The 26,203-nt window shown below is 42.8% G+C and overlaps 2 protein-coding genes and 1 long non-coding RNA gene across 10 annotated transcripts in view; 2 read left to right on the top strand and 1 right to left on the bottom strand.

The window, feature by feature from the left end:
* Positions 1-9,720, top strand: part of LOC140917320 (C-C motif chemokine 20) — a 67,863-nt gene extending 58,143 nt beyond the window's left edge. For 3 of the 7 annotated variants that reach the window (XM_073359866.1, XM_078854438.1, XM_078854437.1), the window contains exons 4-8: positions 3,462-3,569; positions 7,483-7,544; positions 7,821-7,935; positions 8,806-8,883; positions 9,227-9,720. In XM_073359866.1, the coding sequence (XP_073215967.1) occupies positions 7,505-7,544; positions 7,821-7,935; positions 8,806-8,883; positions 9,227-9,254 (261 nt within the window). In that variant the 5' untranslated portion in view covers positions 3,462-3,569; positions 7,483-7,504 and the 3' untranslated portion in view covers positions 9,255-9,720. Of the gene's footprint in view, positions 1-3,461; positions 3,570-5,368; positions 7,545-7,820; positions 7,936-8,805; positions 8,884-9,226 lie in introns of those variants that run through there. The other 4 variants (XM_073359865.1, XM_073359871.1, XM_073359872.1 and 1 more) reach the window with 4 other exon arrangements.
* On the bottom strand, positions 1,945-26,191 carry LOC144930884 (uncharacterized). The gene is made up of 3 exons (XR_013636356.1): positions 25,668-26,191; positions 6,496-6,611; positions 1,945-3,020 (listed from the first exon to the last, which is right to left on the bottom strand). It is a non-coding gene; the product is annotated as an uncharacterized LOC144930884 (long non-coding RNA).
* LOC140917322 (C-C motif chemokine 20) lies at positions 13,648-19,523 on the top strand. 2 transcript variants are annotated; one of them, XR_013636313.1, is made up of 5 exons: positions 13,648-13,862; positions 14,411-14,525; positions 15,072-15,149; positions 15,600-15,681; positions 19,336-19,523. XR_013636313.1 is itself a non-coding variant. In XM_073359874.2 (4 exons), exons 1-4 carry the CDS (start codon positions 13,787-13,789, stop codon positions 15,625-15,627), a joined length of 297 nt encoding a protein of 98 aa, XP_073215975.1. In that variant the 5' UTR covers positions 13,648-13,786; the 3' UTR covers positions 15,628-15,948. The 2 variants fall into 2 exon arrangements, 1 of the variants encoding a protein (XP_073215975.1); XM_073359874.2 differs by lacking the exon at positions 19,336-19,523 and having other exon boundaries at positions 15,600-15,948.
* Positions 26,192-26,203: the final 12 nt, after the last annotated feature.

The raw sequence follows: 26,203 nt of genomic DNA, 5'->3' as shown, positions 1-26,203 counted from the left end.
GAGCAAACAGGAGATAATTCTTGGGTTGGGAGAAGGATTTTTAGGCCTGGGACTCTGCCTTGAGATGCGGGGAAGGAGAGGAGTGAAGTCAGAGAGAGAAATTTGAGATATCAGCTGAGGTGTGTTGTGCAGGGCCTGCAACGTAAACAGATTGTTTATACTCTTCTTTTGAAGGTACAAGGTTATTAATAAGAAACCACATCTTTGGTTCTCCTTTTTCTGGTGGCAGTTGCACACATTTTCCAAGCAGTAAATGGGAGTTATGTGAAACTCCATTCAGAATTATTTTTCCTGTCATCCATTATTAATCAATAAGGGTTCAGTCTTGTATGCTCTTCCTTAAGCAAATAGACATTACTTTGTGAGTGGTTTCATTGACTTCAGTGAAGATACAAAAATGAATTAGGATTACTCCAGTGTGTAACAGATTGCATGATCAACCCCTAAAATTCCTTCATTAATTGTAAATGTAAAACCTTTTATTGTGGCCTGAGAACAGTGCATCATGTGTTCGCTCAGCCTCCTCCGAAAGGAAATCTTTTTCTCTGCAGTTGCATCTATACAAAAAAGGCTGTTGGGGACACTGGGGCATGGCCACTAGGTAACTCGAGGGGATGGAAGACCACGAGTGTCAATGAAGCCCCCTCGCACTAGGTCCAGGTGTCCTTGGCCCCCCCTCCCGCCTGGAGGCACTCGCAGCAGTTATGCTGAGAATCTGCAACAATATGTTGCAGAGTCAGACTGCCTGAAACTAAGCAAGGCCAAACAGGGGAGATATGGAAAAACAATGCTGAATGAAGCAGCTTTATGTATAGTTTAACAAATAATACAGACAACCAGGGAACTAGCTGGGAACTGGATTGGCTAGCTATATGGATACTTGGGGCAGCTTGCTATGAAATAAGTATGCTAAAAAAAAGAATGTATAAAAGCCTGTGTAACTTCCTGCTCTGTGTACAGGATTTGAGATTCAAATCTCCCTGTACCTTTTTGAAGCTTCAAATAAACTTTTCTGCTTCTCTACCCTGTTGTGATAATTGGGTGTAGCACACCGGGTAACAAACCAACTTCAGCTGTTATTTAGCCTCTTGGCACTGGGTGCCGGCAACAAGGCCATTACTCAGCATCATCCAAAACTCGTTAAAATCTCTTCTGGACTAAAGTGCAACATCTATACTGTTATATTTTGCAGGCCTGGGTGGGTTTTTCACCAGACTCAGAGTGTCAGAGATTCTGAAATCCCCCAGCAGGATATTGCATAATCTGGGGCTAAGCTGCCAGAAGTTTCACACTCAGCACTGGAAGTTTGTGTGCCTGACATGTGCAGATCATTGTCGAGTGGTGCTTCCTGAGAGCTCTGGGATGTCCGCTCAGTTCTAGGACGTCACTGATTTCATAACCTTCTCTTTTGACATAGTGAGAATTCCTCCCAACAAACAGAATTTATCCCGAAACTGCATCAAACCCATGTTGTCTCACAGTATTTCTAATGTAAATCCTATTTTAATCCTCTCTGATGTGATAACACTTTATTCTCCTTTAGAAAGGTAAGTTTAATGATTAGGTGCTCAGGTCCTATTGAAATGGGGCTATGTAAATACCGAGAGCCTAGTACCTATGGTACTAGTTTACTATAATTATTCTATTACAGCGCCAGAACTAAATTATCCAACACCTGACATGAGAGAGTTCTTGAGAAAAGGGCTGGGGAATTTCAGACCTGAAACCTGCTCCAGATTTCATCGTCATCATGTTTATAATTAACTCACTTTATTTGGCCTTTGTGCAAGAAAGCAATCATAAACAGGCCACTTGGAAATTACAGTAGGAAACTCCCCTTTCTGCTTCCCTTCTTCCTGGTCTACTATACACCTTGCAAAAGAGTTTTATTTGCAGCAGCTCAGGGTGTGGAAGTGTGCAATAGAAACAAGCATACTACAGGAGGTCAGGCAAGCTGCTGCAGCCAAATCAGCTTGTCAGCAGGTTTTTAATCTTTATTTAGCATATAGATCAAGTTATCACAACTGTGTATAATCAAGGGAGGTCATTAATAGATACTACAAGTGCATAGTAACTCCAAAGAGCCTTTGTAGAGGTACATAGCTACACACTGTCAAACAAACTGATAGACATCATTAATACTCTCCTCCATCTCTCTCCTAAGAAGCTAACGTAATGCATGAAGCCTCAGATCTGGATGACTTTTGTCTTGGGATTCTATAACAAGGCAAAGCAGTCAAGTATACTGCCCATGTTTTCAGAGGGACCTCAAACTGCTCTCTAAAATCACAAGTTCACTTATGTTTTTGCAAGTGCCATTCTTCATGGGCCCAAATGTAGATTTGCCTACAGAAACTGCATTTGTGTGTGCAAATAGAGTAGTTACAGGTCTATCTAATTTGCCTATGCGAGCAAAAATTTGTACATGAAAAATTACAGCCACAATTTCAGAAGCTGCTTTGGGAAGTTTGGTGTTTAAAAATATAGTTTGTCTTACAGACATTGGAGGAATCAGTGGTGGTGTTTCTGATAGATCAGTTTTTACCTGTCTTACACAAAAGCAAGCATGCATGTGTGAGAGTTAGAAATTTGGGATGTTGGGTTTTCTTTCACCATGTCATTTTCTGTAGTAAAAACTGAATTCTTGTCCAGGATTAAAGAGGGGATGTGGATCACGTGGGAATAGTGTTCTGGGAATCAAGGAATATTTCCAGCATTGGGAAGACAGGAGGGGATTGTGAATTGTTCTGGGCAAGAGTCCCAAACTTGCTCATCTCCCAACCGCCACAATCATCCTCTGTTGTACCCCACTATTTACTTTAAAGTTGTTTACCCAACTGGAAATGACTACTTCTCTCTAATGCATTTTCCCTCTTCTTAGAGTTCGAACTGAGTTGGTATAGGACATTAGCACTTATCGCCTGCATGTATTGGCTCTTCATTTTGACTCTGCATGGTGGAGAGGTGTTGTTGCAGAGGGTCTGGGGATCTGTCCCATTCACCAACCCTCCTATTAGTCACTGGAACAAAAGAGAGAGGAAAGTTCAAGGGGGGGAAGAAGACCCTGCAGAGTTGCAGACTGTTAATCTGGTATACCTTGGGGCAATAGCAAGGAAAATCAGAGTTTGGTAGGGTCTGTGTGGGAAGAGAGAGAAAATGTGGAGCGAGGAAAGGGGAGAGACTATTAGGGAGGGAAAGTGGGGAGAGGCAGATGAAGGAATTAAGGAAAGGGGAGAATGAGATGAGGGGGAGAGAAAGAGAATAGGAGACCAAAAAGGTAAAGAGAAAAATTATAAAGAGAGAAGACAGAATAACAGGGAAAAAAATATTGCAGAAACGAGAGAACAGAAGAAAATTATTAAGAAAGCAAGGGGAGGGGAGGAATATAAAGAGTACAAGAACACACACAACTTGAAGGATATAAAATGTCTTCTATTAATATTTTCTCATGTTTCTGCTAGAAAACAGACAAAAAGAGCAAGGGTAGGTTGAGGTGGCGGAATCCAGTTTAAACCTGTGACGGAACCATGACGAAGGTGTTGGAGAGAAGGGAGAACTTTGGGTTTGAGGTGAGAATGTGTGTGGGAAGGGTGAGGGGCTGAAAAGGGGAGAAGAGGGTCTTTTCATACAAGTATTTCTTCCACAGTTCAACACCACTTCCTCTTTTTGATAAATTTCTGTTTGCATTGTTGAACTTGCAAACCTCAGATAGAGCCAGATCTGTCACAGAACAGTACCTTGACATGCTATTTACCTTGGCCTGCAGCTTCAATTCCCTTTTGTGTTGTTTCCAACATCCCCGACATTTTGCAAATAAGTCACTGAAGTCATTATAAATACCCTGCACACAAGTGTACACGTTCAAAGGGTCATTTATCCTATTTGTGAGTCGCTGTACTTCGTTAATCTAAAGTGTTAGGTTAAACAAGTGCCATATTGAAAAAAAAATACATTACCAGGAAAGAGAATATTCCCCAGTGATAAATCTGATGGGTTGCTTAGTAGGCTTTGTTAGGAAATGTTTTAATTGTTATTTACTATGTACTGTTGATTTGCATGGCTCTAATAGATGAGTAAGAAGATAAGGTACCTGATAAAATAAGGTGCTTAGGAAATGCCTAAAATAACCGAAGACTTCACTTTTCTATAATGAAAACTAGAATGAAATGGAGTTAGGGGATGAGGATTGCTAGTTCAATACCTAATGTTCAAAGTCTTTTCTAATAGTAGTGAACTTCTTGAACAAAGCAAAGATAGAATGGCTTATTCTGTTTCATCTGATATTTATATAATGCCATCAATCCCAAAGTACTTTAAAAATGATCAACCTGATTTTCAGCTGTCATCTATACAGCACTATTGAAACCCAGCTCTGGGCTTCCATGCACCACATTTGGGAGAGTGGGGAATTTTGGCCAAGGATGCTGGAGCAAACACTACTATGTGTTCTTATTGAAGTTGGGCAGGCCCTTCCATATCTAATAGTTAACTTAATGGAACTCAAGATTTCTATTTCAAAAGGATATGTTGAATCCGCCTTACTAGGATATGAATCTGTTATTCCAGGCACTCTAGATATTTTCAGCCTGAGTTTTAGACCACTAAGCCATCCCCACCAGCATAAATAGTTGCATTTAGGATGCAGATTTTGGATTAAAGGTTGAAACATGATTTGCTTCCACACCCAGTTTGTATATTGCTAACACTTGTTTGGTATAGTTATATGTGCTTTTTTGTGTGGTCAGTCTAGACTCACAAGTTTTGTGCATTTGTTTCTTGTGCTAAAGTAGAATGAAGGTGCAAAGCTCATTAAGAAGCACATGGGTGTTAGTGTTCTAAGTCTTTAGGCTGCATGGAATGCTCCAAATAGAATTTCCTTTCCTTTGATTAATTGGCCCTAGAGAGGTGGCTTGGGAGAGATCTGATTAGTGACTAACAGTAAAACAAAAAACAAATAAAAACCCTAGCAGATTCTTACAGAAAAGTGTGTGCAAATTTCATGGAACCTGTGTGACTACCATTAAAAAAAGAGATCTGCAGAATCCTATGAAACCAGGGATGAAAATAAGTTAGAGGACTTGCCAGTATGCCAGAGTCCTGAGCAGGGGGCGTGGCCTCAACCGGAAGATGCGTGGCCTCAAACGGAAGAGACAGGGCCTTAAATCCCCGGGCCTTTTAAATCTTGATTTAATGAGCCCAGGGCTCCAGCTACGGTAGTGGCGGCTGGGAGCCCCGAGCCCTATAAATCACCCCCGAGCTACCAGCTGCAGAGGCGGCTGGGAGCCCCGGGACTCGGGGGCAATTTAAAGGGCCCAGGGCTTTAAATCCCTGCCTGAGCCCTGCTGCCCGGGCCCTGGGGTAGCAGCGGCCAGGCTCCGTTGGGGATTTAAAGGGCCCCAGGGCTCCAGCCGCCGCTACCATCCTGGCCCTTTAAATCCCCTCCGGAGCCCCGCCACCGCTACCCTAGGGCTTTAAATTGCCATCTGGGAAAGCTGGTTCCGGTACGGTGCACCGGCTCTTGCCAGTACGCCATACTGGGGCGTACCGGCTTACTTTCACTTCTGTATGAAACCCAGCAAACTTTGTTGCACATACATGCTCTTTGTCAATACCTGCCATTATCCTAATCTTGAATACAGGATTGTTTGGCTGTTCACAGATAGGTGGCATATTTAGGTCCCTTCATGGTTATTAGCCAGGTGGTCAGGGATGCAACCTCATGCTCTGGGTGTCCCTAGCCTCTGATTGCTATAAGCTGGGAGTGGATGACAGGGTATGGATTACTCGATTGCCTGTTCTGTTCATTCCCTCCGAAGCCACTGTCGGAAGACAGGATACTGGGCTAGTTGGACCATTGGTCTGACCTGGTATGGCTGTTCTTATGTTAAACAATCCAATCTGCCTAAAGATTTGGTCAGTGTTACTAGCTGGATTTATATCCTCTCAAGTGCAGTGCCCAAGTTGCAGTTTTAGTAAAACTGCATCATAGTGTTGGTTAGTGCTGATTGTCTGTCACTCTGATATAACATCCCATGGAGGGAGCATTTTCAGCAGGAGCAGTAATACTGTTTTATTGTCATCGCACTTGACTGAGCCCCATAAAGCACTTATGTTTCAGAGATCACCATAGCCGTGATCCCTTTGCCTGGCATACCGCTTTGCTGACTGCTACACGTGAAGATCTCCACGCACATTGCAAAGCTACCATAATGCAATCTAAGATCTGCTCCTGCTATGGATGGTAATAGTATTGGCCCAATGAAGGAGAAAGCATTCACATTAGGAATGAGCAGGCATTTTAAAAAGAAAAATGGAAGATTTAAAAAATATTCTGGAGGGGGTGCAGCTTTTCAGATTTAAAAAAATAATGTTAATTTAATGCTCGTGGAAGGTGGTGGACTGATGGCCCTGGAAACTGGAAGGACTGTATCGAATGAACAGGATGAGTATGCAAGTTTCCTTGAATGTTACTATGTGCCTGCCAAAATCCCTTACCTTTAACTTGGAGAGAGCATCTCTTCAGGTAACATTGTAGTCTAGTCTGCATGCCAGTACAGTGTTCTCTGCTGCTGAACATTTCAGCTCTGGTGGGATACCACTGAGGTGAACACCTAGTGATTGGGAAATGGATGGAGACCACAAAATTAATGTAACATGTCATTTGGCAACGTAATAACTTTCAGTAATAACTCACTTGTATTGGATTTATTTTGTATTGTTGACCTAGACACTCTGTAGGACACTCTCCAAATGCTGTTCAGGTTTTATTTGTCCCATGTAGATATTCAGGAGCCATTGAAATATATAGTGTGATTAGATATGGAAAGGTTGTCAGACACAATTATTATTTATTGAGCTCCAGACATAAATGAAGACATAACGCACAAGTTGCTTTCAATCTAAATCTGATGCAGCTAGAACAGTGATTAGACAGACAATAAACTGGCAGAAGATAAAGGCAGTGCTGTAAGGCAAAACAGAACTCTAAACAGAGCCAGACCCTCTTAGCCTTTTCAAAAATTAGGTTTATTAAATTAGAACTCTGCAAACAAAGACACAGCTCCTATCTGCAACAGACTTTCTCATTTTCCTCATCTTGCAACCCAGTCTCACCCCCACAAAGTACTCATGTGCTTCACCCACAGAACTATGTATTTCCTTTATTTTTTTTTTTTTTGGCCTGAATTTTCTTTCTAACCTAGTTAGAGAAAAAAACCCCAAAGAGGTCTACTGCCTATGACAACAGCATGGGTCAGGTTAACTTTTAAAAGTGGCTGCCACAATGGAACTGCTGAGGGGAAAACCCCATGATGAAAAATGGAACACACCCAATGGTGAATTCCCTGAGGTCTCCAGCTGGCATTATAAGCAGGTTGTCTGAAGCCAAAGTCAGCAGATCAGAGCAGCCGGTTTTCTGATACTTTTTAAGTGTAGACTATAGTAAAACCTTACTGAACTGAAAATGACCAACTTTATCAGCAGAAGCTTGATCCTGGCTTCTTTGATGGGGCTGCTGCTGTTGTACCTGTCTGGCACTTCTGAAGGTGAGTGTTCTTTGATTTTTTCATTCATCTGATTTGATTTCATTGGCTCAGAATATTGCTCTGGAGCATGTCAAGCAAACTGAGGTGTGCCTGTAGGGTGGTAGGAGGTCTCCCAGAGAATTAAACTATATGGTGGTCAGGACTTTCCTTCCAATTCTAGTGGAGTTCAATGTTCAGGGATTTGTCAATGTTGTATCCTGGGCGGGATTAAATTATTGTCCTAATTTTATTTTCCTCATTCCTAAATAAGTATTCCCTTCCCTCCCTCCATTTCAGCACAAAACAACCAAGATTGCTGCCTCTCTTACTCCACAATACGGCTGCCTCGAGGAGTCATAAAGGGCTACACAGAACAGCTATCCAGTGAAGTCTGCGACATCAGTGCTATCATGTAAGTTACCAATCAGAAGAAATTCAGTCACACCATCAGTACTTTCACTGCCAGGCAAGAATTAGCCTTTGGACTTTTGTGTGATGAAAGCAGAAATGGTTTGATCACCATAAATAAACTGTCTTTATCTTTTTCAAAAGGAAAACTGTCCTATAAAGTTCACTTAATATACAAACACTGTTAGTACATTATAAAACCTAACTATTAGGAAGGGAGCATTAACTCACATTCTTACAGGTTGCCGATACAAAATAAATATGAACCTGCCTGTTTAGGAATCTAAGAAATGCCACATGGGATCAGACTAGTGGGTCCATTTAATCCAGATTGATTTAGCCTCCAACAATGGCTTCAAAAGAACATTTAACACCTCTCCCCTCCATCCCATCCCATAAGGGACACTTAAGCAATGCTCTTCTTGTGGGAAAAGTTTCTTCCCAACTCAAAATAGTTAGTAGATCTCTTACATCCTGAAACATGAGGGTTGAGATCCCTCCTATTTTTTATACCATCTAGTTTAATTGTAGCTCTTCCCACAATTCTGAGAAATATCTAATTGTTGTTTGTATTTAGCAAAGTTGTTTGCCTCAATATCTGGTACCAATAAGTTCAACATAATTGTGCACTATGTTTAAAAACATAGAAATCAATTTTCATCAGTTTTAATAATTTCCTTTTAATTTAATTGGATGTCTCCTTGTACCCATATGAGTGAGGATGAAAAGGAACACCTAATTGGCCTCCTCTATGAAACCTGCTGCTGCTTTGTATGGAGCAGCCATAGAATATGTTTCTATTCTGCTCACTGTAGCCCTAAGGGATTTAATAGAAGGAAGTTACTATAATTGTTTACCATACCTTTCCTTCTAGTTTTCATACAAAGAATGGAATGAAAGCTTGTGCAAATCCAGAAGACCGCTGGGTGAAGAGGCATCTTCTTTGGCTGAGGTAGGAATAGTTTAAAACCTATTAACCTGGTCAAAACAGAATTTGTCTGAGTATCCAAAGGCAGTAACAGAGCTATATTCTTGCTGGCACTGAGGGGACCAGCATGTAGAATACATTTTTGAAAATGTGTGAATCTCACTTCCCTCCCTTCTCCTGCTGGACCTGGTTGAAAAACTTTTAAGCCCTCCTAGTGCATAGAAGTTTCATATGCTGGCCTCTCCCACCTGATACCCTGTTATTGACTGATAGCAAGAGCTGTACCAGGGGAAGAGAAATCCAAAATTCACACCATGACTGAAGTGGTCCCCAATGCTTATTCATGTGTTCTTGTTGTTTTTCATAGTCATAAACTCAAGAAGATGTCACTGTAATGTGGCTTTTGAAATGGAACTAGACACAGAGGCGGCTGCAGAACCTAAATTAGGTTGGAATCATCTCTTTGTACACGATGTGTGCTTACTGACCATTATTCCTGACTTCTTTGGAACCACTGAACTACTGAAGTTGATTCATATTGCATCATTTGTTTGCTTGACTTAAGCATTTTGTCAAAGTTGCTTTTTTCTTTGCTTATATACAATATTTGATTACTGTGTGAAGAAGAAAACTGTTTTAAACTATTATAGAAAATATGTGCCCTGTTGGGTTCAGAGCATTTGGATGTCATTTGTGCTATTTAGCATAAGTAAAATAGATAATTTATTCTATTTATTGTTACATCATAGGCATTTTTTGTGCCAAAAGCTGTTCCCTTTTAATTCTAAGTAATGTGATCAAGAACAAATGGATTAAATATTTTGGACTATTGTAAAAACATGTGCTTGAGAGAAAGTGGAGTCTGTGGAAACTTTAAAAATTACATTAAAAATCCAAAATGAGACTTGTTTTATTAGCAATTTATTGTATACCATGGATATCAAAAGCCCTTGTGTTCCAGAACATCCAGGCCAGACCATTCTTTATCTGTCCTACATCTGTAAATGACATTGGATGCCTCTTTTGTTTCACTCTACATTTGCATTAGGAAAGTTGTAGACATCACGGTGTATATGAACCCTCCCTCTCTCCCCCCGGCAGAAAAAAAGCAGCTATCTACTGCATATTAGTTCCACGTGACAAGCTGTTCTTGGTCTGATCTTGCCTTTGTCAAACTGACAGAGTTCCTCTGCCAGTCCCTAAATATATTTAGGAGGGGAAAAAAAACACCTCAGGGATGGAGGCTACCATTGATCTTTGCTTCTTGATAATGTAATGGGGATGCTGCCACGCCCCCTGAGGAGGCTTTGAAAACCAAACCAGCCAAACATCAAAAAGCATATGTAACTAGTCGCCTTTTTAGTCCAAGCAGCAGCTCTTCAGAGCTGGCTCTCTGGGAGGTACCAGGCTTCAATCCACCAAAGACATAAGCACATGTGTAACTTTATGCACAGGAGCAGTCCTACTGGCCTCTTCCTGCTCCCTCCTGCCTGGCTTTCTGCTATAGTTTTAAAAAAAGCAGTGCACATATCTTCACAGGACAGTCTCATGGCTTGTTTGCTGGTTAGGGGTGGGTGGCAAGACCTATTCCTCAGTGGATTGACCAGGAAGCAGTCCCTGTAAAGAGCACTTTGCAGATATTTCCTCTCGTTTAGCTCACTCCACAGGTTTGCTGTGCTGCAGTGGGTTATCGGGCCCTGTGCTATAAACTGCTTACAGGACAAGACCCATGTACCATTCTAGGGCTTGGGCAAGGGCACCAGTTACTAAATGAGTATTAAGCCTGTTATATGTTGACACAAGCCATGTTCAATGATTTATTAGTTTATTTTGAGATATAATAATTATAAGCACCTTTCTTGGGCACTGAGCAGAGTCAGAATAATTAAAATATAGTTGCCATTAGTTAGAGCGCATCATGCCGCTAACTTGTTAAAAGGCTGAGTAAGAATGGTTATGTAGACAAAGCCTATAGGACTGTAACAGTCTTTGACAGGAGCCTCAGTTGAAACTTCAGTGGTGGTGGGATAATTCTTCCCAAGGTGTGGAAACTCTTTGCTTTCAGGGGCAAACCCTGTTGATATCAGTAGCAAATTCCCATTGAACTCAGTGGGATCACAAGTTACTGGGGCGAGTTGCAGGAGTTGCTGGGTGAATTGTTTGGCCTGCTTTATTCAGAGATCTCCTGTATTTCAGTCTTCTTAGAAACTAGAAAAGATTATCACAATGGTCCCTTCTGGCTATAAATGAGTCTGTGACCATGATCTGGTCCTAACTTACTACTGTTAAGAAACCTATCTTCACTGGTGACTTTGAATTTTTGGTTTACTTAAAGATACTTTGGTTTTTTCTTCATTATATTTCTAGTTCCTGTTTTTAATTAAGTCTTATCTGAAGTCTCTCTGTCTAGACTTTTCCTTTCTAACAGTTTCCTTTGGTTAATTTAACCATTATTTCATTTCCACATCTCTCTTTATGTCCTCTGCTTCCTCCCCTGAATGCTAATCTTATGTCTTAGTCCTGCGTCATCTGTTCACTCTTGGCCACCAAAATAGCACCACATTCCCTCTCCCTGAATGTCAGTCTTCTGACGAAATATCACCTCAGAGATTCCTTTATTTCAGGAGTTCTCAAACTGGGGGTTGGGACCCTTCAGGGGGTCACAAGGTTATTACATGGGGAGTCGCGAGCCGTCAACCTCCACCCCAACCCCGCTTTGCCTCCAGCATTTATAATGGTGTTAAATATATAAAAGTGTTTTTAATTTATAAGGGGGCAGGGGTCACACTCAGAGGCTTGCTATGTGAAAGGGGTCACCAATAAAAAAGTTTGAGAACCACTGCTTTATTTAAACCACCAAAAGCAGCTGGTGGCAGTTTGACACTTCTCCTCCAAGTCTGTTATTGATCATTGCCCTTTGTTTAAGGCTCTTTACCCAGATTTCAGTTCCCATTACAATGGCTTTGTCCAAGCCTATTTGAATGACATTTTCAGCTATAATTTTATGGGGTTCTATGTTCAAAGTTCTACTGAAATCCGAATATGTCACTGTATGTACTTGTTACTGTTTTCTTTTACTCTGTTTTTAAATGGCTCCCAAGTATAGGCTGGATACATTTTTACCCCCAAAATTTATTGTCTGTGATTCTATAGGAGATGGGATACAAGAAAGGGAACTGAGATCCTTGGTTTTCCCTTCACAGCAAGGTACCAATGAGACAAGGGCTATTACTGCTTTTAGTGAACATCCTCATGATGATTTTATTATTTATTTTAGTCTATAGAGGTTCTTATAGTGCCCTCATCACTAGAGTAGTGTATTAAACATTGTAACTAACATCTGTCATGGGTAGTTTTGTTCTCTGTCTCATCTCCTCCCCGATGGAGAATTGAGAGGCAGAGAGAGGCTGCATTAAATAGCATTTTGGAGGCCATCCCAATGTAGGAGTTAAATGTAATTTTGGTAACTCTGGTTCAGGAATTATGAGGAGTGAATTATTTTACATTGGTTTCAGGACAGGGACAGCATCTTCCTGTGTGTGTGTACAGCACCTTTTAGTACAATGGGACCTCACTGTTGACCGGGGTCTTTGAATACTATGGTAGCTGTACAAATAATAAGCAACAGAAGCTGTGTGTGCTGAGCACCTCTAAGAAAATAAACCATTTAGTTGCCTACATATGGAGTTAGGTGCATAACTTTAGGCACCTCAGCTGCAGCCAAATGCTGCTTGGTGGCAGTGAGGAAGGAGCCCAATGGGTGGCCATTGTGGTGGTCATCATCCTGGCCCCATCTCTGGAATAAAGTAAAGTTGGGTTGCTTTGATTTATGCTGGCTGCCTACGGTCCAAGTAGCTGGAGATTGGCAGCTCTATGTGGGGGTAATCCTCAAGGAGTTGCTTAAACTGGTTTTAGGGCTGTTTTTTTCCATTGGAGCTAAAAGCTCCCAGTGGGTTAATCCCACCTCCCTCTGTTTCAGGTTGTACCCTAACTAGCCACATTTACCCTCAGAGGTCTGTTAAGATGGACACTCCCTGCAGAATTTCAACCCTTGCTAATGTGGGGGTAAGACAAAAAGGAGAACATGCCAACAGTGATACCTGAAGCTTTAGAGGAAGACACAGTTTCTGGCCCAAGCAGCTTAGATACAAGGAAGGGACCCAGAACAAAGTGACACAGATGTGTCTGGGGAGGGCTCATGTGAGAAGTATATTTTGAGAGTATTTAAATGAAGAGGGGGAGAATATTTGGTGCTTGAGAACAGAGTTTCAAATATAAGGAGTGACCTGGATGAAGGCACAGAGGCCAGCATGGAGGTGGGGCAATTAGAAAGAAGGCTTGGGAGAAAGGATGGGCAGCCAGAGGGAGAACAGGAGAAATAAGAGGAGCAATGTTGGTGGGGGAGATTTGCACAGGGCCTTGGTGGGGAGAGCACGATGCGAGAGCTTTCTGAGGAAGAGGAGTCCAGGGAAAGGCATTCAAAGCAGTGGTGACATGAGCTGAGTAGAGGTTTGTGAAAATTTAGCAAACGGAGCACTAGCTCATTTCAGTGTGGGCTCTCTGTCTCGTCTGCTGTCGCTCACGGTCCCACACCCACAAGTGCTCAGGTGCTTCACCCAAATAACCATGAACTAACAGGGTTTTTTATTTCCTTCTCGGCTGAATTTGTTTTCCATCCTGATTGGAGAAAAAAGTCCCCAGAGAGTTGATGCCTAGGACGTCATGAAGCAGGTTAACCAGCCTAAAGGAACGGTTGAAGGAAATACCCTCTGAAAGGGGAGTGGAACACACACTTGTAGGAATTTCCTGAGGTCATGAGCAGATGATATAAGCAGGTTGTCCATGGCCAAAGCAATCAGTTCAGAGCAGCTGATTTTCTGATATACCTTAAGTGAAGCTTTAAGTAAACTCAACTGTTGAGCTGAAAATGACAGGCTTTGGCAGCATGAGCTTTATCATGGCTTCTTTGGTGGGGCTGCTGTGCCTCTTCTGCACTTCTGAGGGTGAGTAATGTTTGCTTTTGGAGCCATGTGTCTAGAGGCAGAAAAGTTGGTAGAGAGTATGATAATTATGTTGAGTAATTTGAGCTGTGAGGGTAGCAGCAGGTCTCCTAGGGCATTACACTATTGTGCAGGGCTCTCCCCTCCCTCCTTCTTTCTTTAATTTTATTTTGTAATGAAAAGTGCCAGAGAACAGATATAGTATGAAAGGTGGTTGTGAAAGTATGAAAGCCATACTCAACCTATTCTGTGTATCCCCTCTTAGGTACTGTAGCTCAGTCTCTGTGCATAATTAATCTTAGTCACCACAGCTGACAATGCCAGATGAGGTGTCAGTTCTGACCACTGGGGGTTTACTTGCTGCTATTTTTACTTTTAAATCGTTTTTTTTTTTTTTTTTTTTTAATGATGAGCTTTCCTATCGCTGCAGATCTGGCTTAGCCTCCACTAAGGGGATTATGACACATCCTTAATTTGAGGTCTTTGTCCCACCTACAGGATGAAAATTAATTCTATTCCACTCATTTTTAATGCATTTTTCCCCATTCCAGCCCAAAGCAACCAAGACTGCTGCCTCTCCTACATGAGAACTGAACTGCCTCGTCGGGCCATCAATGGCTACACGGAACAGTTATCAAATGAAATCTGTGACATCGGTGCTATCGTGTAAGTTACCAGCTGAAAGAGATTTAGTTGCAATGGACCACTATCTGTACTTATGTCAGAAGACTTGGCCTTTGAACCTAGACTAAAGGGGAAATGGCTTTAATAATAAATAAACTGTATTTCCTTATTTGGATCTATGAAATCTAATCCTATAAAATTAATTTAAAGTAGAAAGAACTTTTATACCTATAGGGCATAAATTATTAGGAAAGTGCTTGACTCATATTCTCACACAGTATCTGTATGCTGTACATTTAAGTCCCAAGTGTTTTGAAATGCTAGGCAAAGGTACAGACAGTGGCAAAGGTCCTGCACGTTGGCAATATAAGACATACTTCATATTACTGGAAAATGAGTTTCTGTGAAATAGTGATCATTATCTAAATTGTCCTTTCACAGTTAAACTCAACTCTTCTGCCTTTACTTTTGAGTGGAGCACCCATATCATGCATTTTGTTCTATTGAATTAGTGTTCGGTTGAATGCAGCTCTTTATGGCTCAGTAGCAGAACCTTATTGTCATTATTTCCTCTACCTTTCCTTCCAGTTTCCACACAAAGAGTGGGTTGAAAGCATGTGCAAATCCAGAAGACAATTGGGTGAAGAAGCGTCTTCTTTGGCTGAGGTAGGAATACTTTCAAATCTATTAGCCTGGTCAAAACTGAGTGTAACTAAGTATCCACTCACAGTGGCAGATCTAAGCTCTTACAGGGGACGGGGTGTACAAGCATGGCTGGGCACATTTTGAAAACGTGTCTTTCGCTTCTTGCTTTTCTTGTGCAGAGGAGAAGCGGGTGTTGGGAGCACATTTGTTTTAGGACAGATAGGGTCAGGATGGAGACAGGTGTTCCATTTGCCCATCACCCCAGATAGGATAATGCCATAAATTGCAAATACTGGAATGGAGAAGAGAAATGCAAATTTCAAATCTTTAGCTAAATTAGTTGCTGATGTAAATTCATGCAACACTAGTGAGTGCTGTGGAGCTGAACCTGTTTACACCAGCAATGCATTTGGCCCTCTGACTAAAGTAGAACCTGAAGCTTATCCATGCTTTTTCTCTATATTTTTACAGCAAAAAGCTCAAGAAGATGTCAATGTAAGACAGTTTCTGAAATGGAACTAGACAGAGAGGTGGGCTGCAGAACCTAACCTAGGTTAGAATCATCTCATTGTACACTGTTGTGTGCTTGCTATCTACCTATTACTTGCTTCTTTGGAACCACTGAACGACTGAAGTTGATTCATATTGCATCACTTGTTTGCTTGACTTAAGCACTGTGTAAAAGTTTCTCTTTCTTTGCTACCATATATATTACATGTTTGATTACTGTGTAAAATAGAATATGATACACATGTATTGGGTACTGTGTGCCCTACTCGCTTTAGTGTACAGTGTATTCATGCACATTAGCATAAATAAAACAGGGTATTCTGTTCATTTCATTTTTTTGTCTAAAAGAGTTTCCCTTAATTTCTAGTGTGGTTGAAAAATAACATAGGCTAAAGTGAATGTTTAATATAAAGACAATGGATAAAACTTAAGTATTTACTCTGCGGGAAATTCTGCCCCACTGCGCATGCACAGAATTTATGTCCCCTGCTGATTTTCTTTGCTTCCCCACAGAAAAATGACTTTCTGACTGGGAAACAAAGGGAAGCCGCAAAAGCAGTCATGCGACCCTCCCCGCCCGTATGTTTTGGGTGCCCAGGGCAGCCAGCAGAGAGGGAAATCACTGTGGGGCAGGGGGCAGGACTGGGGAAGACCCGGCTATTGGCTCATACCCTGTGCCGGGCTCAGCTGCTAGATCCGGCTGGGGTAGGGAAGATGGGACTTCCTCTTTCCCTGCATGGCATATGGGACTGAGTCAGACCCACTCCCCAGGCTGCAGGAAGCTTTGAAAACTCTCCCACTCCTGCTTTCTGCACCCATCGCTCCTCAGCTGCAGGGGGAGGGATCACTGTACGGGGAGCTGCTCCCACATCCAACCAACCCCTGTGCATCCAGACCCCCTCATACCCAGACCCTCTCACCAAGCCTCACCCCCTGCACTCAGAACCCCCCATGATGAGCCCCACTCCTTCTGGTCTGCACTTGGACCACCGTGATGATCCACCCACACCCAGATCCCCACTCCACTGAGCCCCAACCAGCTGCACCTGGTTCCCCCCCCAGAATCTGGACCTGCAACTGAGCCCCCCACATCCAGATCCTCCTGCTGAGCTCTATATCCTCCACACCTAGTTCCCCCCCGCTAAGCCCCAACCACCTTCACCTTGACCCCCCTGCAGAGTCCCATTACTGTTGCACCCAGAACCCCCCAATAAGCCCCTGTGCATCCAGATCCCCCACTGAGCCGCCCGCACCCAGATTGCCCCACACAGAACCCTCTTGACCCACAGCTGGATCCCCCCATACTAAGCCCCTCTATACTTGGATCCTGCCTTGCTGAGCCTGCCTGCCCACACCTGGTGCACTTGACATGAAGGGGCAGGGCACTGGTCCTTGTGCTGTGTCAGGGTTGGGTGCAGCCTCACTGCTGAGTCTGTGTCTCTGGGGGGAGCTGCACAGTGATCTCCCACCTCTGTGCAGCTAGTGGCCTGTGCTCCCCACTGTCATGCTGGAGCCTCCACATTTATTTGACAAATAAAATTTGCAGAATTTGTAGAATTTTAAAATATTGTGTGCAGAATTTTTAATTTTTTTGCGCAGAATGCCCTCAGGAGTAGGTATTATATGATTAAAATGCAAAGGTTTGAGAAGGAAACCATGGTGATCATGAATGTGAAAATAAAACATTGCATTAGCAACCCCTCCCCAAAAGTTGCTGATATGAATTCATATTCCTGAAATAAAACATATTTTGTTCATGAATATCCAGATCACTGTTCCTATGCTCCTGGAATTATATTGCTCATTGCTGTGCATCCATAACTGTAAATTAAAAACAATGGCTCCTCCTCCTCTTACCCACTCTATTTGCCTCATGAAGGCAGTGGGCATTATGGGTGGGGGTGGGGGGGAATCTTCCAGAAGAACTGATGTCTACTGTATATTTGTTCCACATAATAAATTGTTCTGGGCACAGTTGTGCCTCAGTTAAACAGAGGGAGTTTATCTGTTATCATATTTGGTTTGTGCCACAAAAGTTCAGGAATGGGAAGCACAGCAGATCTTTACATGCACTATCAGCCGAGAGGCTAAGGTGTGACTAGCCATGGAAATAGTTACCTACCCATCACAAGAGGTGGTCCCAGAAGGTGTGTTGTACCTGTTCTGTGGACAGAAGACTTCTATTCCTGGGGCTGTTAATCAAGCTAAAGGCTAACTGTCAGATGGAGAAGTGCAAGAGGACTTCCTGTGGTGCTGCCACTGGTTCCCCACTAAGCATGTTCATGCTTCCTCTATAATCTAAGTTGCTAGTACAGTAAGGAGCCCATCCTTTCTTTTCCTACGTGGAAGAACAATATAAAACGTTATTGCCCTCGGGACTGTGCAGGTCACCTCAGAGCCCCCAGTGGGCTGTTCATATGGCTTCTTTGACTGATAAGTCAGTGTTGCCAACTCTTATGATTGTATTGTGTCCCTCAATATTTGGTATGTTTCTTAAAGCCCCAGCTCCTGGAATCCTCTGATGCTACCTTGGGCCTTTAGGCACGCATGTAATACAAATAATAATCTCTTCCACAGTGGAGTAATGCCTGTCCTAAAGCCATAGGACAAGAAAGTCCTTGGGTATTGTGCACAATCTGACCTTATTTCAAAGTCTATCTCCTCATTCCCTTTTGGATGGTAGAGATAAGTAAAAATGTGGCTAATTCCTATGGTTATCAGGTTTCCTCTAAAATGAGTAGCTGTGAACTGTGCCCAAGTCTGCTGCTGGAAACGGTAGATAAATCGTTCATCGAGTATGCATACAATAACCTTTCAAGTGAAAGTAGATATGTGTCAATGTCTAGCCAGAAACGATATCTTTGCAACACAGTAGGCTTGGTACAAGTCTAATGAAATCACCTACCAAGTGGGGAAATGGGAGCCTGAAAGATATAAAAAGACACAGCCCTGTATCAGGAGAGCAGAAGACATTAGCTTGGTAAACTTCACTACTCACTCAGACATGGCAGTTACTGGCTGCAGAAGGAATCTTTTTGATAGACCAGGATGTCAGAAATAGATATCAAAGTGGTCATGCATAGCTCCAGAAATGCCTGCTTTGGCATGCTACGCTATGGCTGTAACAGATTTAGCCAAAGTATGAATACACTAGAGCTGGTCAGAAAACAATTTCTGTTCTATGGGAAATTCTGACATTGATTTAATTCCCAAACAGAACAAAAAGTCAAAATTTCATAATTTCTCACAGGACAGAAATTCTGAATAACTTTGATTGAGACATTACAATATTTTGTGTTTAATAATATTTGAATTGTTTTGCTTTGATAAGGTTGGAATGTTTTGTTTTTATAATGTAAAAACTATAAAATTATACAAAAATAGATTAGTATAATCTATTACAATTAATATTTTAATATACTATAAAAGTCTCAATGAAATTTATCAAAATGATAGGAAAAAGTAAAAACAAATAGTTTTGACTATTGAAAATTTAATCGCAATTGACACATTTCCATTTTGATTTTAATGAAACTGCATTTTCTGACAGAAAACTATTTTGTTGAAACTTTTTTGTCCTTTCATGAATCAGTTAGCTCTGGTGCCTCCCACAAGGGGTCTGCAGTTCTCATACTGCCAATGCATACGTAGGCAAAATACCCAGTGTGCGTAACAACCACCTCTTTTCCTTATTTAGAAAGTGCCTCAGGATTGCTCATCGACCATCATCTTCCCTGTCGTGGGCCCGCACAGGCTCCAACCATGGAATGCCTGAGCAGACACTCTGGAGCCGGGCCTAGTGTGCCAGCCTTGATATCCTGAGTGTGTAGCACAGAGCTCCCCTTGAGCAGGAGCGTCCATTCCTTTCTGATTTGGACCATAGAAGGAACAAGGAAGGAAGCTATAAATTGTCATAGGAGGAGGTAAGTTGTGTATCTTATTGGTGACACAAAGCCTTCTCTGCTCCTTGCCCCTCTGCTTAGCAGCCAGGTGAGATTAAGAGGGGGAGGAAGCTTCCCTATACAAAAGCATCTAGAAAGGGAAGCTGCCTGAGAAACCAAGCAAAGAGGGCGGGAACTAGGAATTTGTTGAACTAGTCTGACTGGGTGGAGAAGGGTGAACAAGTGTCCAGGACTGGAGGAAGTGGGAAGCGCAGAAGGGGATAGCATGACGTTCTTTTGAGAGGACTAGCTCTACTGCATGCTAATTGCACCACACATGGATGCGTTTACACGCACAGAAAAAGTTGGTTGTTTTTTGTACACAGAGCGAACATATTTTTAGACTGACTTATTTTAGATTAGAAGAAACAACAGCACATAAACAACAGAAGTTGAGTGTCCAGAATGGAGCACAGTTTGTCTCCTGTTTAACATGCTATCTATTCTGATGCACATAATAGCAACTACCTATGCAGACAGCAGATGCCTAGAAATTGTAAGGTGCATTATACAGAAATACAACTGTTAATTATACAGGTTATAGCCATGATTAACATAGCTGAAATGTGAACAGACTAAGAATACTTCCTGAATCTCTGGATGGGGCACAAGGGAAGTGTTTGTGTGTGTGCGTTTAGAGGGCACTGGAAGTGGGGAATTCCATTCCCAAACAAACAGCACTATACATTTCCTTGGACAAAACCCCCTCTGGCCATTTTAGTTAACCGGGCAGAAATACGGAAGTGTCATTATGCAATCTTTCTGAATTCATATGGGAGGGGACAACATACAGATAAAGAAGGAAGGGGATGGCCCATTATGTTCTTCCACTCAGGCTACTAACCCCCCGCCCTGGAAAAAGCTCATTATGCCCATGACTAACACAGCAGAAATAGGAAGTGGCTTTTTTAAATCTTCCCCTTGCTCAATTTACCCTAGGGATTTCATGATTTAGTTCAGAATACCACAGAGTGACCTACTTGAGAGCAAGTGGGTCATGATACAAGTTTAAATCAGGAAGCCTAAAAACCACCCTTCTCTACAAGCAAGGTTTTGTTTGAGTAAGAAACACTTTCTTCTTTCCCCTTAGAGTGACACCCTGGCTTAAGTACAGAGAGATTGTTTTTGTAATGTGAACTGAACTGGCAGAGAGTTAAAGAGGTTCTGGGCCTCGGGGAGTATTGCTCATTGTAGTTGTATTATTTCCCCCTCATACAGTCAAATTCAGTTTGTTCCCAGTGCTCTAGATGTGTTTATTGCAGCCTTTCAAAAGTTTTTAAATACTGACAGGTGACAAGGCTTATCAAGCTTTTTGCCTTTCCTGAAGCACTGCTAACACAGGCTAAAGTGCAAAAGCCATGCACAAGAAGTTAATCTAGCATGCTGATAATGTCAATACTTTTGATCTCTCTGCATAACAGCTGATCGCCTCATCCATAGATTAAAACTAGTTCAAGGTTGTCTCAGCAGTGCATACTTCCTTCCAGTGTAGGTATTTTAAATTCCGTGCAATGTATGTGGGTCTTTTGAAACTGGCTTTATATACCAAGAGGCTCTCTGCAGACACTAAAAACCCCATGGCACTGAGTTTGCCAAGTGTTTCTAGCTGAAATTTCTTCTCCTAATATTGTGCATTAGTTAGCTATTGCCCTCCACCCAGGAGTGCAAATAAGCTGGTATGGGCCGGTACGGTGTGCCAGTAAAAAGTGGCTGCCAGTACCGGGCCGTATGCAGCTGACATTAAAGCGCTGCCACAGCAGCACTTTAACATCGCTGCCCCTTTTGCACCCCTGTTGGCGGCCCTACCGGGGACGGGGTGGGGGGGCACAAAAGGGGCAGCGATGTTAAAGTGCTGCCACGGCAGCGCTTTAAGCAGGGTCCTTAGAGCACTGCCCCGGCAAAGGACCCTGCTTAAAGCGCTGCCGCGGCAGCACTTTAACATCGTTGCCCCCTTTTGCCCCCCCCCCAGGCCGCTGATGGGGGATGGGGAAGGAGCAGTTGCCCCGGGACCAGCGATTTATGAAGGGCCCGGGTCTCCAGCCACCACTGCTGCGGTAGTGGCAGCCGGAGCCCCGGGTCCTTTAAATTGCCACTGGCGCCCAAGATGGCACGGGTCAGGCAGCACAGATGGGCTGGCTGGGGGATGCAGACCCCCAGCCCTGCCTCTTCTGCCCCGCCCCTTCAAGGGGCCCAACGCCGGCCCCTGTACCGGTAAGTGTTGAATGTTACTTGCACCCCTACCTCCACCCCACGGGTGGCTGCATTTCTGTGATGCTATATGCATACAGTACTGCCCCCAACACAAACTTCAGCTAGCTGAGCTGTGTGCTGGGTAGATCCAGCCTGTGGAGTAGCAGTGAAGATGTTCCTGGTTAGTTAGGGTTCTTCTAGTTACTAATGTTTGTTTTGTTTGTTGTTTTTCTCAGGCCAATCTAGCCCCTGATGCGACAAATCAACTATCCCATCTAGCTAATCTCCCTCAATTCTGACTAAGATTTAAGATTGTAATACCAATGGCACTGAATCCTCTGCTAACTTTTGCATAGACATATCATAGAATCATAGAATATCAGGGTTGGAAGGGACCTCAGAAGGCTATCTAGTCCAACCCCCTGCTCAAAACGGGACCAATCCCCAACTAAATCATCCCAGCCAGGACTTTGTCAAGCCTAACCTTAAAAATAACTAAGGAAGGAGATTCCACCACCTCCCTAAGTAACGCATTCCAGTGTTTCACCACCCTCCTAGTGAAAAACTTTTTCCTAATATCCAACCTAAACCTCCCCCACTGCAACTTGAGACCATTACTTCTCGTTCTGCTACCACGGAGAACAGTCTAGATCCATCCTCTTTGGAACCCCCTTTCAGGTAGTTGAAAGCAGCTATCAAATCCCCCCTCATTCTTCTCTTCCGCAGACTAAACAATCCCAGTTCCCTCAGCCTCTCCTCATAACTCATGTGTTCCAGTCCCCTAATCATTTTTGTTGCCCTCCGCTGGACTCTTTCCAATTTTTCCACATCCTTCTTGTAGTGTGGGGCCGAAAACTGGACACAGTACTCCAGATGAGTCCTCACTAATGTTGAATAGAGGGGAACGATCATGTCCCTTGATCTGCTGGCAATGCCCCTACATATACATCCCAAAATGCCATTGGCCTTCTTGGCAACAAGGGCACACTGTTGACTCATATCCAGCTTCTCGTCCACTGTAACCCCTAGGTCCTTTTCTGCAGAACTGCTGCCGAGCCATTCGGTCCCTAGTCTGTAGCGGTGCATGGGATTCTTCCGTCCTAAGTGCAGGACTCTGCACTTGTCCTTGTTGAACCTCATCAGATTTCTTTTGGCCCAATCCTCTAATTTATCTAGGGCCCTCTGTATCCTATCGCTACCCTCCAGCGTATTTACCTCTCCTCCCAGTTTAGTGTCATCTGCAAACTTGCTGAGGGTGCAATCCACACCATCCTCCAGATCATTTATGAAGATATTGAACAAAACCGGCCCAAGGACCGACCCTTGGGGCACTCCACTTGATACCGGCTGCCAACTAGACATGGAGCCATTGATCACTACCGGTTGAGCCCGACAATCTAGCCAACTTTCTATCCACCTTATAGTCCATTCATCCAGCCCATACTTCTTTAACTTGCTGGCAAGAATACTGTGGGAGACCATGTCAAAAGCTTTGCTAAAGTCAAGGAACAACACATCCACTGCTTTCCCCTCATCCACAGAGCCAGTTATCTCGTCATAGAAGGCAATTAGATTAGTCAGGCATGACTTGCCCTTGGTGAATCCATGCTGACTGTTCCTGATCACTTTCCTCTCCTCTAAGTGCTTCAGAATTGATTCCTTGAGGACCTGCTCCATGATTTTTCCAGGGACTGAGGTGAGGCTGACTGAGGTGATATGACACACAGCATCTTGAAACAAGCATATTTCTCAAGAATAACACAGTAATGAGGTGACAACAGAATGAGGATGATTCAAAAAAGGCCCGAGATGTTTGCATTATGTGATTTCAATGGAGTTCCAAGTACTCCTGACTTACACCATTGGAGGAGAAGAATCAGATCCTCAGTGTTAACAAATACTGTAGGTATCAATAAGGATATATAAGTGGGTGTCTTGGAGAGAGCAGAGTGGGAGGAGTTAATCTGGGATTCAGTGTTGCTTATACTTAATATTGAACCAACATTTCTATTGAAAGGATAGCAAAAACATTTAAATGTAAAAATGCAAACTTGGATAGAATGCAACTGATAAGTAAATAGAAAAGGATGTTGAGAACCTAGGGGGACATAGAGGCTGTTCAAAGAAAGTTCACTGTATACAGTTATGTGGCAAGAGTTAATTGAAAGGAGACTCTGCTTCCGATAAATCTAAAATTATTGTTTTTATTGAAATTATCTTCTTATTCACCCCACAATAAATGGCTTTCTAAATACAAATAAGACAATGGAAAATATTAAAAACAAACAAATCCAAACAAAAAGCAAAGAAACCCCAGGCACTCACGTAAACCTGGAATTTGCTATTGTATCATATTTCCTAACTTTCATACACCAAAGGACTGTCTTAAAAGGATAAACTGCAGGGAGCTGTAAGGATGTTTTGAAAAATTCATGGGTTATTGAACTCTGACCTATACTATACTTATGCTGACATATTAGATTGGCCTTTCATGTGCTATGAAATATTTTTTTTAAAGCAAAACATGTCCACTGCTTCCCCCTGTTGATGTTCTGAGTTATTTCTACATAACACTTTTACCATATTTACTACAAATCATCATCCTTTCATGATTCCTTGCTGATTATCTCTGTTCATACTATATATTTTAAAGTCTTCCTCTTCTGTCTCTGACCAGGGTTTTGACTTTTGAGCTTTACTTGGTTTCTTAAATTACTGGAATTTTCTTTAGGCATTTAGTAGCTTCTTGGTTTCCAAGTAGCTTGGTTTGAAAAGTGATAAAAGTATCTAATTCTTCATCATCACGGCCCAATCCAGCAGTCACTATCGGAACAGTCCAATTGTCTTTAATCAATGCTTGTGTGAGTGAATGAGCTGTGTGGGACTGGACCCTAGTTCTGGTGTGAGCCTAAGTTCCTTTTTCTCTTTCTTTTTAAATTCATTGTTGTCCCTCCATCCGGATGATGGAATAGTGTACGTATCACTCACTCTGTACTCATCATGATTCAGGGTATGGAACAGCTGCCATGTGAGGAGAGATTAATAAGACTGGGCTTTTTCAGCTTGAATAAGAGACAACTAAAGGGGGATATGATACAGGTTTATATGATCATGAGTGGTGTGGAGAAAGTAATAAGGCAATGTTATTTACTCCTTCTCATAACACAAGAACTAGGGGGTCACCAAATGAAATTAATAGGCAGCAGATTTAAAACAAACAAAAGGAAGTATTATTTCACACAACAGTGTCAACCTGTGGAACTCCTTGCCAGAGGATGTTGTGAAGGCCAAGACTATAACAGGGTTCAAAAAAGAACTGGGTAAGTTCATGGAGGATAGGTCCATCAATGGCTAGCCAGGATGGACAGGGATGGTGTCCCTAGGCTGTTTGCCAGAAGCTGGGAATAGGCGATGGGATGGATCACTTTCTGATTACCTGCTCTGTTAATTCCCTCTGTGGCAGCTGGCATTGACCACTGTCGGAAGACAGGATACTGGGTTAGATGGACCTTTGGTCTGACCCAGTATAGTCATTATGTTATGTTCTTATCTAATGTATCTGGTTTAAGCAACTGTAATTTTCTCTCTTCTGTGCAGGTTTACTTTGTTACATTGCCAACTACAAAATAAAACTGGGAAATTAATTAATACAATGTCCTGCATCCTTTTAAAATGATCAGTTCATCTTTATTTTCTACACTGTTATTCTCTTCTGTCCTTAAATTAGTTTTAAATATGTTTTCACCCTTGAAGAAATGGTATAAACATACAGGGCCCAACCTTATCCTTGGTTACCCAAGTGACATCACTGAAGTCCGTTAGGTGCATGGGTATGAAAGATGACAAAATCTGGCACACTAATTTCTATTATGCTTTTTTGTTTGTTTGTTTTTCTTACCTGTAATATGCTTTTTTTTTTTTTTTTTTTTTGCGTTAGGGACAAAGAAAGAGCAGGATCCTCTACAATCAGCCTTCCCAGTAACTTTCGTGCCTGGACGAGGCATCCTGTCTGAGCTTTCAATTTAGCAGGCCGCTTTATTGTCCTTAGTATTTTTTGTGCCCAAATGTCTTGGTGCAGAAAGCCAGCCTAAAAGCTGGGCAGAAAATGCCCTTAAAGGTCTGCCTAAACCCCCGGCGTATTAACGCTACAGGAGCCATGGCGCTGGCGGCGGGGCGGCACGCTGGGACCGTTTGTGTCCTAGGAGGAAAAGCTGCGGGGAGTCCGGGGTGACGCGGGGCGGCTGAGCAGCTCCTCGGGCTGGAGGACAACTCCGGGCGCGGCCTGGGAGGTGACACGGTGCGATGGGGAGGCAGGGATCAGCTGCCGCCTGAGGGCGTAAGCACCGTAAGGGCGGCTGGGGCTGGACCCCCGCCCCCGGCGCTCCTGGGGGGCAGAGCGCGGCCCTCACCCCGCTGCTCCCCAGGCCCCGCCCC

This window comes from Lepidochelys kempii, chromosome 9 (genome assembly GCF_965140285.1).
Source record: "Lepidochelys kempii isolate rLepKem1 chromosome 9, rLepKem1.hap1, whole genome shotgun sequence".
Taxonomy (NCBI): domain Eukaryota; kingdom Metazoa; phylum Chordata; order Testudines; family Cheloniidae; genus Lepidochelys; species Lepidochelys kempii.
Note: the sequence above shows the minus strand (reverse complement) of the source record. Positions and strands in the feature narration are given on the sequence as shown.

What these genes read in the sequence shown, in the direction of transcription:
- LOC140917322 (XM_073359874.2), top strand. Translation starts at nt 13,787, where the DNA reads ATGACAGGCTTTGGCAGCATGAGCTTTATCATGGCTTCTTTGGTGGGG. An exon ending in CCTCTTCTGCACTTCTGAGG is followed by an intron (nt 13,863 to 14,410) that starts GTGAGTAATGTT and finishes TCCCCATTCCAG; the next exon opens with CCCAAAGCAACCAAGACTGC. An exon ending in TGTGACATCGGTGCTATCGT is followed by an intron (nt 14,526 to 15,071) that starts GTAAGTTACCAG and finishes CTTTCCTTCCAG; the next exon opens with TTTCCACACAAAGAGTGGGT.